This window comes from Chlorocebus sabaeus, chromosome 25 (assembly GCF_047675955.1).
Source record: "Chlorocebus sabaeus isolate Y175 chromosome 25, mChlSab1.0.hap1, whole genome shotgun sequence".
In the NCBI taxonomy this organism is placed as follows: Eukaryota; Metazoa; Chordata; class Mammalia; order Primates; family Cercopithecidae; genus Chlorocebus; species Chlorocebus sabaeus.
In genome coordinates, this window is record NC_132928.1 from 13,992,746 (window position 1) to 14,006,915 (window position 14,170).

The 14,170-nt window shown below is 37.8% G+C and overlaps 1 protein-coding gene across 1 annotated transcript in view; it reads right to left on the reverse strand.

Moving 5' to 3' along the window:
* KCTD3 (potassium channel tetramerization domain containing 3) overlaps positions 1 to 10,324 on the reverse strand; it is a 56,788-nt gene extending 46,464 nt beyond the window's left edge. Inside the window, exons 1-4 of the mRNA XM_007988446.3 lie at positions 9,748 to 10,324; positions 3,510 to 3,563; positions 3,224 to 3,269; positions 1,389 to 1,462 (exon numbers count right to left, since the gene is read on the reverse strand). Coding sequence (XP_007986637.1) covers positions 1,389 to 1,462; positions 3,224 to 3,269; positions 3,510 to 3,563; positions 9,748 to 9,830 — 257 coding nt within the window. The 5' untranslated portion in view covers positions 9,831 to 10,324. The remainder of the gene's footprint in view (positions 1 to 1,388; positions 1,463 to 3,223; positions 3,270 to 3,509; positions 3,564 to 9,747) is intronic.
* Positions 10,325 to 14,170: the final 3,846 nt, after the last annotated feature.

A 14,170-nucleotide genomic window follows, 5' to 3' on the forward strand; every position in this document is an offset into this window, starting at 1 on the left:
AAATCATTCTTTTATGGCATTAGCTGCTTTTAACTTTTTATCATAATCATTTCTATACATATTTATCTTAATCTCCCCAATTACACTGTAAATTCCCTACAAGCATGATCTATTTCTGATGTATACCTCACAGTGCCTACTGTAGTGCTTATATATAATAGTTATGTAATAAATATTTTTTGAACGAATAAAATAGAAAAAAAATAAAAAGACTAGCCTTGGGAAGGGCTATGTTATCCAGATGAAATGATGCTACTTCACAGTAGTAAAGTAAAGTAACATGAAAATAAAATTTTAAAGAAATGGAAGATTTAGAATTTATAATACTAATGATTCATTTTAGGTTTCAGTTGGAATTTGTCCTTATTTTAAAAATATTCCCCAGCCTTAACAAACGTATACAATTACTATGTCAAACTGTTTTTATTTGTGAAACTGGTTATAACTAGTTTAACATTAAAGGTGCTTAAAACTTTGTGTCTGGGGTTGGTGGCTCATGCCTGTAATCCCAGCACTTTGGGAGGCCAAGGCAGGTGGATTACGAGGTGAGGAGATTGAGACCATCTGGCTAAAACGGTGAAGCCCCGTCTCTGCTAAAAATACAAAAAAATTAGCCGGGCATGGTGGTGGGTGCCTGCAGTCCCAGCTAGTTGGGAGGCTGAGGCAGGAGAATGGCATGAACCCAGGAGGTGGAGCTTGCAGTGAGCCTGGGCAACAGAGTGAGACTCAGTCTCAAAAAAAAAAAAAAAAATGCTTGAAACTTTCTTATTCTATTTCAAAACTATTTGTGCTAACAGTACAGCAGTACTGGCCAGAGGCATGATCAAAACTCACTGCAGCCTCAAACTCCTGGCCTCAAGGGATCTTCCTGCCTTAGTCTCTTCTCCAGAGTAGCTGGGATTATAGGCATGTACCACCACATCCAGTTTCAGTGTGAGGAAACTTTTAATCAAAGTCTTAGTAAAAAAATAAATAAATAAAACCTTTTCTGGCTGGGCGTAGTGGCTCATTCCTGTAATCCCTGCACTTTGGGAGGCTAAGGCGGGCAGATTGCCTGAGCTCAGGAGTTCACAGCCAGCCTGGGCAACACAGTGAAACCCCTTCTTTACTAAAATACAAAAAATTAGCTGGGCATGGCGGCATGTGTCTATAGTCCCAGGTACTTGCGAGGCTGAGACAGGAGAATTGTTTGAACCTGAGAGGCGGAGGTTGCAGTGAGCAGAGATCATGCCACTGCACTCCAGCCTGGGCGACAGAGCAAGACCCTAACTCAAGGGAAAAAAAAAACAAAAAACAAAACAAACCAAAAAAAACTTTTCGTTCATAAAATATACTAAAAAGACATATTTCTCTGTAAGAATTTACTTTAAAAAGAGTGCATTTCTTACCTTAAGTCTAGTTCTTTTGTTCGAAGAAAATTTAAAATGGGTGCAAATGCTGCTGGATCTCTATCAATAAATATCTGTAAAAAAGAGAACTGTTTTATTTTCAAATTGCAAATTACTCTTTTAACTTTAATATCTGTAGCACTAATAGGTAACAAAGTCTGAATTATTTAAATACTACATTTCCTTGTTTCCACTCTTAAATTTTAATGTTTCTAAAACTGGAATGTAGTTCTGTGTGCCATTTCATGAGATGGTGTCTTTTTCTTGAGATGGTGTATTTTTCTTCCCCTGAATAGTTACCATTAAACTGATATTTTAATATGTAGAAAAAATCTTGCTTAAAAATCACTTGTATTGACACGTTTGGTAAAAGTGACACCTGAGGAAACATTTTTATCTGAAACAGTCTAGAATTCAATTAATACTTTGAAAATACGAATACATAATACTTTCTCATATTGTTCAATCGTTAAAACTACAGTGTACTTTAATAATGCACACAGGGGTAACTGAGAAAAGTACTGCACACTGCTGTCGAAAGTGGAAAAGAATACTATTCTCATAACACTTTTGCTAATCTCAATTTCCTTCAGAGCTAGGGAGAGGTAATGAAATTTTTTTTTTTAAATAAAGCACCACAAAATACATAAGAGGAAAACAAATTGCTTAAAAATCTAAAATACATAATTGGTAACTTTTGTTTGTTTGTTTTGAGACAGTATCCTGCTCTGTCATCTAGGCTGGAGTGGAGTGGCACGATCTGGGCTCACTGCAACCTCCACCTCCCAAGTTCAAGCAATTCTCCCGCCTTAGCCCTCTGAGTAGCTGGGATTTGAGGCACCTGCCACTACGCCAGCTAATTTTTCTATTTTTAGTAGCAAGGGGGTTTCACCATATTGGCCATGCTGGTCTTAAACTCCTGACGACCTCAGGTAATCCACTTGCCTCAGCCTCCTGAAGTGCTGGGATTACAGGCATGAGCCACCTCACCCAGTCCATAATTGATAACTTTTATGGAAATGTATACCAACACCTATTTTGAATCGTTTATAAAAGAGCTGGCCATAAAAACCTAACATCTTTTAAAACTTATGTGAATCAACTAGAAAGGGAAATGGCAGCCAGTAATAAAACTTTGCCTACTATGATCAACTATATATATACAATGAATGAGATTCTAAGCTTTATAAATTCTTTCTTTTGTTTTCATTAGAGTAGATCAAAATTTGAAGAAACATCACAGATTTGTGGAGATCTTATCACTGATAACTTTTTATAATTTCACATGGACATATCTGCCCTTGTTGCCTTATTTCATCTGCAAATCTTACCACAGCAAATAAATACCATTGGTCACTTTGTTGCCTCCAAATGGATAAACCAATTTTTTGCACTGAAACTCTACAATTCTTTCCTTCCCTCACTGTACCAATGGTGTACAAACAAATTCACAAGATTATTATCCAAAATAAAATAAAAAACTGTAGGACTTTACTAATTTAACCTCTTACATTCTAATATAAAAACATTATAATATTTACATTTATCCACTTACTGTTAAAGTTTCAATTATTGATCTAAAAAATATTTCTTCTAATGCCAATGTAAGCTCACATTCTACAATTGCTCTAATCATGAATACTTAAATTGCCATATATAGTATTCCCTATTTAGGGATCTTCTCTGATTATAAAAAACTATGTATGACAAGAAATAAAATTATGCCACTTTCATTCAGTGATTATTAAAATATTAGTTTTCCTATAGAGTATATATTAGGACCAAGTACCATAAGCATTAATTTAGAAATATGTATCAATTATTATTATACTCACAGCACCAGTTTCATCTCGAAGTGTTGAAATTCTCCCACTCAGCAAACTGGAAGTCATTAATAATCTAAAGTTAGTTTTTAAAATCTGAGTATAAACTAATGTGATAATTCTTTATCAAATGTTAAAGACCACTAAGAGTACGTTATCTATCTTCCAAGTTAAAATATATGTATATATATTTTAAGAGTTAACCTTTTCTATTAAAAAAAAACCAATTTAACTGACAAAAATTATATTTTGGTAAATAAATGTATTAAAATAAACACTAAAGAATTATAAGACATACCTGGAAAAAAACGAATCTGGAATCCACATAAGAGTTTGTCTTGAGGTACTAAATCTGCAATTAAAAATCATCTGGTATTATAAATAAGAATATGATTTGAAATTTCGGTATTAGTTAACTTGTTTTCATGTGCTGGCTAATGATTTACAAGATGTTTTATAGTTATAGCTGTAACAATATATTTATTACAGTTAGTATTTTTAAATGTTGCTACTTTCAATTCAGAGTTAGGATTATACAAACAGCTCTCAATAACAATAAACAACTAGTTATCTGCCATATAATGCATTTTAAAACACTACTTTCCAATAAGCTAATCTCTGCTGAAGAATCAACAATTAGCCCATCACACCAAGTCTCAACTTCTCAGTACAACATTCAAAATTACCTTCAGGTTCCATCTCATCTCTCCAGTACAAACGCTGGTTTTCCCCTTTCATATGACAAAGCTTCTTCATATCCCCCAAAAATTCATGCTTACTACCATTTTGGTGTCTTAATTCAGCTAGATCACCCTCCTCATGTCCAATAATTCAAGATCCATCCATCTTTCTTGATACCACTCAGGCCTTACCTTCCAGGTAATAGTTTTTCTAAATATCCTATTCTGTATTATCTCTTTTTAAGTTCATAGTAATTTCACTGTAAATTACTCTTTTAACACCTTCTTTATATGCAGTCTTGGGCTATTTGCAACTGCTGGCTTCGTTCTTGAAAATCATTCAGCCAATACAACTGCTCTGAGGTTGTCATTTGATCAAGCTTGTATATTACCACCAATTCTGGGAGGATCTTTACCGAAGTACAGTATAATAGACTGGGACAACAAACCAACAATTTATGTAAACTGATATGGCAAACAAAGCAATATAGTACTTGCTCAGTCCAGCCCTTCTCTGAGTATTTTCATTTTAAGATATCACCTTGAACTACAATGTTACCTCACCCAGCCTAGCAAACCTCTACCTTCACTCCACATTTATTTTCTGGCATTATATGAAATCCCCAAATTTATTTTTATCTTTCATACTTAAACTAAACAAGGTGACTGAATAGTGGCACTACTTACCATGCACTATCACCAGGAAACAAAGGCCAAGCCCCAGTCAAAATGGCGAAGGGATGTTTCCCAGACCGTGCAGGTATATACTGTATCACCCCTCTATTGTCTGCCATTACCTAAATTAGCAGCCTAGAATTATCAAAAACGTGGAAGGTGCTTACTTTTTGCTCACTGCAGCATAACCTCAAAATGCATCCTACTTCCCATTCCCATCTTCTAAGTGGGATATTAAACAGCACTGGATTGCAGGCCAGGGTGAAAACTTTGACTACCAAGGCTTATACAGAGCAGTATCAGAAGTCTCATGGATCTCTCAACTTTGCAAGCCCATCCAGGCACCTGAGGCTACATATCTTGATAAATGGATTATCTGTACATTCACCTTTCAAACTCAGTTTCAGAAACGGATTTTGTATTAAAAAAGTATATGTTGCTTTTTCTTAAAGCCAGAGAGGATGACCTAAAAGCATTGTTCTTGGCATCTAGCACACGCTCAGTAAATGTTTATTGAAACTTATGTGTGATAAACAGAACCACACTCTACAAACTCAGTTAAATGTTCTGTACAAAGCGGGGACTTGATTATTCTGTACGATCAGTATTTTATGGTTACAACAGAGCACTTTCAGAGTACACTAGTGTTGACAAACAGATGTCACTAAACTGCCCACTTAAACCATTTAGCAGTATCAGTCTCAGTGTCAGTAACAGCAGAAGCGGTGTATGTACTGTTCCATAAAAAGTGCCTTAGTCTCTAAAAGAAATTTTCTTTTATTATCAAAACATGCTTTCCAATCACAATTAAAAGTTTATCTCAGCCAGGCACCGTGGCTCACGCCTATAATCCCAGCACTTTGGGAGGCCGAGGCAGGTGGATCACGAGGTCAGGAGATCGAGACCATCCTGGCTAACACGGTGAAACCCCGTCTCTACTAAAAATACAAAAAATTAGTCAAGCATATTGTCAGGCACCTGTAGTCCCAGCTACTCGGGAAGCTGAGGCAGGAGAATGGCATGAACCAGGGAAGTGGAGCTGGCAGTGAGCCGAGATCGCGCCACTGAGCTCCAGCATGGGTGACAGAGCGAGACTCTATCTCAAAAAAAAAAAAAGTTTATCTCCACTTCTTCCCACTTACAACTTTACAATTTGTAAGGAAAAGTATTCTTTCACTGGCTAACTGAAGGAAAGGCAGTGAAACAATTCATTTATTAAAGACATTTAAATGTAAACTACAGTAAGAGGTACTTTAGGGAACACATAGAGGTTGACTACTAACGAATTTCATAGGTTATGGACAGTCTAGATGTTTTAAGTAGTTCCTATGCCCATTTATCTGATTAACAAATAAGCCACTTTATTTAAGAAAACACTGCAAATACTCCTAAATGTATTTCTTAGTAGACTCTTAAGAAAAAATAAAAAATATACAGATTACCCCAGTCACAGAAAACTGACTTGGTCCAAAATCAAAGTAAATCCAGTCAGTGGTAAATTGAAGGCTCCAAGGATTCACGACAATGCAGATTCACTGTTCTGGAGGCCATCAAATTCATTCCAAATGAGGAAAGCTTATAACTTGCAATCTTTCACATTCACCACTGATTCAGCAATTGTATTCCAAATAATTAAAATTATGTACTACTTAGAAAATCACAAAGGTCTGTTTAAAATCATATTATCAGTTTCAATTTTGGGGAAAGGTTAGTAACCTTGAATTTCTGGGCAAAGGGATTGGATCCTCATCCTCACCAATTTTTTTTAAAACATCAGGCCCCAAAACTAGTCTCAAATATAACTTCATGAAAACTAGCACACTTAAAATCACACATGATGAGCATAATCATTTGAAAGATACATGAAAGCCTTTCTTGTTTTGATTTTTTTTTTTTTTTTTTTTTTTTTTTTTGAGATGGAGTCTTGCTCTATCGCCCGGGCTGGAGTGCAGTGGCCGGATCTCAGCTCACTACAAGCTCCGCCTCCCAGGTTTATGCCATTCTCCTGCCTCAGCCTCCCGTGTAGCTGGGACTACAGGCGCCCGCCACCTTGCCCAGCTAGTTTTTTGTATTTTTTAGTAGAGACGGGGTTTCACCGTGTTAGCCAGTATGGTCTCGATCTCCTGACCTCGTGATCCGCCCGTCTCGGCCTCCCAAAGTGCTGGGATTACAGGCTTGAGCCACCGCGCCCGGCCTTGATTTGTTTTTTATCCCATACCCATAGTGTCTCAAGAATAGGGTCAGGTACAGTCTGGTCTCAGCAAAAGAATTACTAAAGAAATCTGCATATCCACAGTTACACTTCATGTAACTTGCCTCCTACTAAATTAACTTGCAAGCAATCTAATTAGTTATCTATTCTGCACTGTAAGTAGTGATAAAGATACTAACCCTTGCATTTCACATTTATTACTTCAAATTCCTATAACAATCTGATAAGGTTGGTACTGTTGTCTGTCACTTTACATTTTAATAGACTAAGCATCAAAATATTTGTCCAAGGTTGCTAGGCTAGTTAAGAGATAAAGCCTGAGAACTGAAAACATATACCTGACTCAAAAGCTCTTTGTCCGGGAGTCCTCAATGGCTAGTTCCAGCTCTCTTGCATGAGGCCTAAAATCACACTTACCCATAACACAATTAATCACAAATTCAGTCATAGTGAATTCACTTCATTACTTTTTGTAAATAACGAATATTAACAATTCTAAATGAAACTTCATCTTCTCTAAGAATCACTCACAAAGTATTATACTATAAAAATTAGTCATTTCTGTAATTCCTTTCAGTGTATCCATTCTCATGTCTATTCTCTTGAGGAAAAAAAAAAGACCTTACCAATAGCATACACTTCTCTGTTCCCAACAAACTCCTTTTGAGTTTGACTCTATCACTTCAGAACTTCAATTCTATGCCACAGCAGTTCCTGAACTTCAGTGGCAATCGTATCAGGATTTTTCTCTTACAATGGCTTAAGTGATTGTGTTATACTGTGTTTTGTACAAGACACAGATGACTTCTAGAACTTACCTAGCTATAAAATGCTGCACGACTGTATGATTCAAAATCAAATCTAGAAAATATTCTTAGAATATGGAGTCGGATGTTGTTTTCTACAGGCCATACCATTACCATTTATTTTATAAGCTATTTTACCTTAACAATTTTCTGAAGTTTTTTTTAATGTTTCCATTCCCACTAACAATTTCATGTCTTCTAAACTGTTCAAACCAGTAATATATGTATTGTTTTGTACCTTTGCTAATATTACTTAGAAAAAATTAGAACCTGATAAGCTCAAGTTCCATAAATAATGTAAACACAAGATAAAACGTTACAGTGCCAAGATAACCGCCTTATGAGTTAAAACTTTTAAATGAATTTTGCAGTCTTTAATAAGAGTTCACTCAGTATTAAGCCATCCATACAGTAAATAACAATACTGCTTAATTTGTATAATAATACTGTATGTCCTTGTGAATGTCTGAATAGAAATATATTAACTATCGGCCAGCCACGGTGGCTAACGCGTGTAATTCCAGCACTTTGGGAGGCCGAGGTGGGAGCATCACGAGGTCAGGAGATCGAGACTATCCTGGCCAACGCAGTTAAACCCCGTCTCTACTAAAAATGCAAAAATTGCCTGGGCGTGGTGGCGCAGGCCTGTAACCTAGCTACTAGGGATGCTGAGGCAGGAGAATCACTTGAAACCGGAGGCGGAGGCTACAGTGAGCCGAGAGCGTGCCACTGCACTCCAGCCTGGCGACAGAGCGAGACTCCATCTCAAAAAAAAAAAAAAAAAAAAAAAAGGAAAGAAAAGAAAAGAAAAGAAAATTAAAGAAAAGAAATCTATCAATAGCAAGTAGCAACCAGTATAGGGATTTTAAATTATTATACTGTTACTCTTCGGTATAATCAACACACATTGCAGGCCTCCTCTTTTGGGGTATTCCACAAGTTACCAAACTTCCAATATTTTAACGTGAATTTAGGAAAAACTCCACTTCTTACATTAGGAGACATAAATCTCCATAAGACTGGTTTCTATACAACTGCAATAATGTTGTAAATTATCTAAGTTTTGATTTGGGGGAAGAGGAAAAAACCCTAAGAACGAACGAAGTACCATGGTTTTCTGTGTTAAATTCTAGAAAGCTATCAAATGTATAGGATTAAAGCACTACAGTAGACACTTTTTGTCACTACGGTTCTAAGACATTAAAATAATGTTAAAATGCTAGTTGAAAATCATATTCTTAAGCACAGAAAAATACACTGTATTCCAGAGCATTTCCTTGTTTATCTCCTATCAAGCCTAAAACTCAGCTAACACTTCTTTCAAACAGCTGGCAAACTCCCTTTTCTGAGAGGAGTGACTCATAAGTTATAGGAAATCCACAAAAACTATGTTTTTTTCCCCCCAACAAACTTAATAACAGGCACAGAAAGGGGGGCGGAAGGCCAGAAAGAGAACAGACAGAGAAGCGCTTTCAATCTGTTTACTCCAAGGGCGCCACACCGTGCCAATATCCGGAGCTTCCTAAAAGCAAATGTTCAAACTGTAGTTTCTGGACACACTGTCCTAAAAGTTGAACAGCTCCTTCAAGCCCATGCACCAAGAAATTCTGAAAATAAATAACTAGGTACTGCAAATCTACAGCACTCCCATCACAGAAATCTTTCAAATTACAAATCCCCTAATTAGGCGCGGAAAAGAACACTGTACTCATCCCTAAGAAAACCGACACCTTGTTGACCAAAGAGAAAGGAAGGCAGGTTCATCTCCAACATCCAAGCCACAAAGCCAGGCTTCTACTAAATAAATTCCTCAAATACACTCTAATCTGAGATGAGGTAAGGAAGACTATGTAATGGTCCTCCTTGCCTGATACCTTAGAAAGGGGGAGGGGCAAAGGTTGGCATTCTAGCACAGCAGCTACTATGCCACATGGGCCTGGTCCTCGGTGATTCCAAGCGGCCCTTCTGCCCTTCCCCTCCCAGAGCAGATCATTCACCAGCTCCAAAATTCGCCCAACGTTCTTCCCGCCTGGAGGCCCCCACGTTCCAGGCTTGGCTCCCACGCTCGCCCTCGTTCCTGCGACTCTCGGTCCCCGTCGAGACCAGGAGGAGGAGGAGGCCGCCGCTGCATCCCCAATGCAAACCCCCTACCCGCCGGCTCACCTGGTCCCCCCCACGTTCAGTTGGACGATCTCGCCGCTGCCGGCCGCCGCCGCGGCGAAGCTGCCGCAGTGCCCTCCTGCCATCTCCGGCGGCTCCGGGCGCGCTCGCCGCCCTCCTTCCCCAGCCGGGACCGCTGAGCCCGGGGCTGTAGCCCGAGGCAGCGGCGACGGCTGCAGGGCCAGCAGGGCGGCGGCGGCCGGAGGGCGGGGGTTACACGGGGCTTCCCCCACCTTCCCGGCGGCCGGGCGGGGCTTGCTAGCTTCTGCCCCTTCCCCCCGTCAATCCTGCGGCGCACAAGGGCGGCCCGGCCTCCACCTTTCGCGGCCTCCAGGCCGCCGGGCCGCCCGGGCCTCTCCTCTGCTTTCGGCTGCCACCGACGCCGCCGCAGCCTGCCTGGGAGGAGGGGTCACCGTTCGGGACAAAATACCGCAGCGCTCACGCTTCGCCCGCCACTGCCTCCTAGAAGGAGGAGGAGGAAGGAAAGGCCAGGGAGGAGCTTCCCAAGGCCGCGGGGTCGGCACACAGGGAGGCTAGGGGAATGTGCTCCTGGCCAGCCGCCTGCCCGCGCGGTATTCCATTTTTTTCCCTCCCCTTCTGGGGTTCCGATCCCAGCCCCTCTCTCTTCTACGTTTCAGATTTTCTAAAACGAGGAAGCTGATTCGCAGATTGAGGGACGATCTGGGCAAACTATCTACGGATCTTTATGACCCACTTTGTCCACATGGATTGGGAAAGGAAAAACTAATCATAGAGATAGTAAAAGTTGATGCCTAAATGTAGGCAGTGCAAATGCAGGGAACATTTGGGGAGTTTAAAACTTTATAGCGTTTACCCCAGAAAACTGCTGACTTTACCCTCTTTATTTTAATCCCCAATCTCCCAAGCAGTTTTTTTGTTTTGTTTTTTGTTTTTGTTTGTTAAGCAGGAAGGAAACCAAAGGACAGAAACCCCTAGGCTGTATAATGCCCAGCAACTTATTTCTGGAATATAGTAAGCACTCAACTAATGTTAGACACACACGGATAACACACAATTTTATGCGCTTGTTTATTTATTTGTTTTTGCTTTAAACGGTATATATTCAAACCCAAAACCTTAGTGGCTATTAAAATATTTTTTAAATAGGAATACTGTAATACCTGATGCCCTGCTAACAAAGACTAACAAATATAGTGCGTTATGTTTCAGAGGTCATTAGTTTGTGGTACTAAATTCTTAACATGAATGGTGTTTTGTTATAGTTGTACCATAATAATTCAAACTGATAATGTATCTGATATTAAGTTTTTATTCTCATTGTCATAATTTTTACCAAAACATAAGAAATGGTTTCTGGCAAGCATACCAATGACGTGATATACTCTATCTAGATTCGAATTGAAAGAGGTTAGTAGTACATATGGATGTAAGATAAGTATTATTTATCCCAGTTGATAATATTAATAATAGCTAATTTGTGTTTATCATATACCAGGTGGTTTGGATATTTTGTCATCTTTCTTCTTCACAACTATTGTTATAATTATTTTTAAAAAAGGAAATTTGGAATGAAAATGATCAGAAAACTTGCTCAAAATTACATAGACAGCAAGTGGGATGGCAGGAATTTCATGGCAAGCAGTTTGAATTCAAGGCCACTATTCCCCATCCTTAACACTCCATTGTACCTCATTATCTTCACGTTAGACAGGGAAGATGAGTAACAGTTCAGGTTAAAGTAGCGGCAAACTAGGAATCTAAATCAGGGTGTCCAATCTTTTGGCTTTCCTGGGCCACATTGGAAGACAAATTGTCTTTGGCCACACGTAAAATACACTAATACTAACAATAACTGATGTGCTTAGAGAGAAAAAAAAAAAGAAAGTTCATGAATTTGTATTGGGCCACAATCAAAGCCTTCCTGGGCTGCATGCGACCCATGGGGCTGCAGGTTGGACGAGCTTGCTTTAAACAGTGTTAACTGCCTTTACCCTAACACATAATATCTGCTTCTATCAGAATCTGAAACTTCGCTTTAAAATTTGCAGTAGAGATTTAGGTGGTAAAAGAGCCATTTAATTTTCCTTAGGTTCAAATCTTGGAAGAATATGAAGGAATACTTGCTAACAGCTTTTGAATCCAAGAGGCAACTTGGAGTTAGAATAAGGCCTTATAAATTAAAAATATATATGTATTTGTGAAAAGGCTTCTTATTTTTCCTGAAATAAATGAAACTGTGTTCATCTATTACAGTGTACTTAACTATTAGGAGAACATCTCTTCAAGAGAAGGAAAAGTTCTCAGTATTTTATAAAACAAATGGTGATGACTTCTTGATATGTCCAGATCAATATAGAAATATCTGAAGGCATTTCTTGCTCATAAAACTTAAAATTAGGATATGACTTAATTTTTAAGAATAAATTGGAACACCATTAACAAAAACAAACAGTAGAATGAGAAAAAATATTTGCAATATATATCAAATGATTGAAAATCTATAATATCTGATCATTTATGTATACATTCTACAAATTGAGAAAACAAGTAATGAAAAATATGGAAAGAATATCAACAGGCAAATGATAAAAACACTAAAATGCTTATTAAAACAACAGAAAACCGGGTGTAGTGGCTCCTGCCTGTAATCCCAGCACTTTGGGAGGCCGAGGTGGGTGGATCACGAGGTCAGGAGTTGGAGACCAGCCTGCCCAATATGGTGAAACCCCGTCTCTACTAAAAGCACAAAAATTAGCCAGGCATGGTGGTGTGCGCCTGTAGTCCCAGCTAATGGGGAAGCTGAGGCAGGAGAATCACTTGAACCTGGGAGGTGGAGATTGCAGTGAGCCGAGATCACCCCACTGCACTCCAGGCTGGATGACAGAGCAAGACTCCATCTCAAAATAAATAAACAAATAAATAAATCAGAAAAAAACGTATTTTTACTTATGAGATAAGCAAAAATTGAGAGGTTTAATAAAATCCAGGGTCAGTGAGAGTGTGAAATAATCATACTCATGCGTTGTTGATTAAATTCTGAATGGGTACAGAGTTTTTGGAGGGCATCTCAAGAATATCAACATTTTAAATGTAAATACCCTTGACCCAGCACTTTTCTTCTAGGAAGATATCCTATAAACATTTTGCACAATTGGAAAAAGAACATGTGAAGAAGAGCATGTTCATAGTAGTAGTGTTATAATAGCAAAAACCTAGAATCAATCAGAATGTTTAACAATAGGGGAATGATTTTAAAAATTATATTGGAAGCTATAACTATTTTGGGGGCAACTTCATGTGAACTGACCAGAAACGATCTCCAAGTATATTATTTAGTGGGGAAAAAAATCAGGTTACAGAATAATACATTATAAGTATAATCTCATTTATTTAAATAATGAAAAAACTAAAATCATGTGTCTATCCACTTATATTTCTATATAAAAAATACATATTAAACGATGAAGAAACATACATATATATTCTATTAGTTCTGTCCCTCTAGTTCTGAGACTGGGTAAACTCCCCTTTATAGATAGATAGATAGATAGACAGACAGATAGATAGATATTCCATTAGTTCTATGTGTGTGTATATATATATACACACACACATATATATCTTCCATTAGTTCTGTCCCTCCAGTTCTGAGACTGGGTAAACTCCCTTTTATATAGACATACATATAACTCCCCTTTATGTATACATATAATTATAAACGCCCCTTTATATGTGTATATATATGTACATATACACATACATATGTACATATACATATATAAATATATACATAAAAAGGGAAGTTTATGATTATTTGTATATGTAAAGGGGAATTTACCCAGTCTCAGAACTGGAGGGACAGAACTAATGGAAGATATATAATATATATTGTGACGTAAGTGATTCTCCTGCCTCAGCCATACATATATATATATAGGAGTTTATATATATATATATATAAATGGGAGTTTACCCAATTCTCAGAACTGGAGGACAGAACTAATGGAATATATATATGTGTGTGTGTGTGTGTATATATACATAGAACTAATGGAATATCTATCAATCTATCTGTCTATCTATAAAGGTGAGTTTACCCAGTCTCAGAACTAGAGGGACAGAACTAATAGAATACATATATGTTTTTTCGTCATTTTATATGTATTTTTATATAGAAATATAAGTGGATAGACATATTATTTTAGTTTTTTCATTATTTAAATAAATGAGATTGTACTCTTAATGTATTATTCTGTAACCTGATTTTTTTCCCCACTAAATAATATACTTGGAGATAATTGCTGGTCAGTTCACATATGTGTATGTACATATATATGTGTGTGTATATATATAAGGGGGAGTGTATTATTAATTCACATGATCACAAGGTTCCACAATAGGCTGCCTTCAAGCTGAGGAGCAAGGAGAGCCAGTCCGAGTTCCA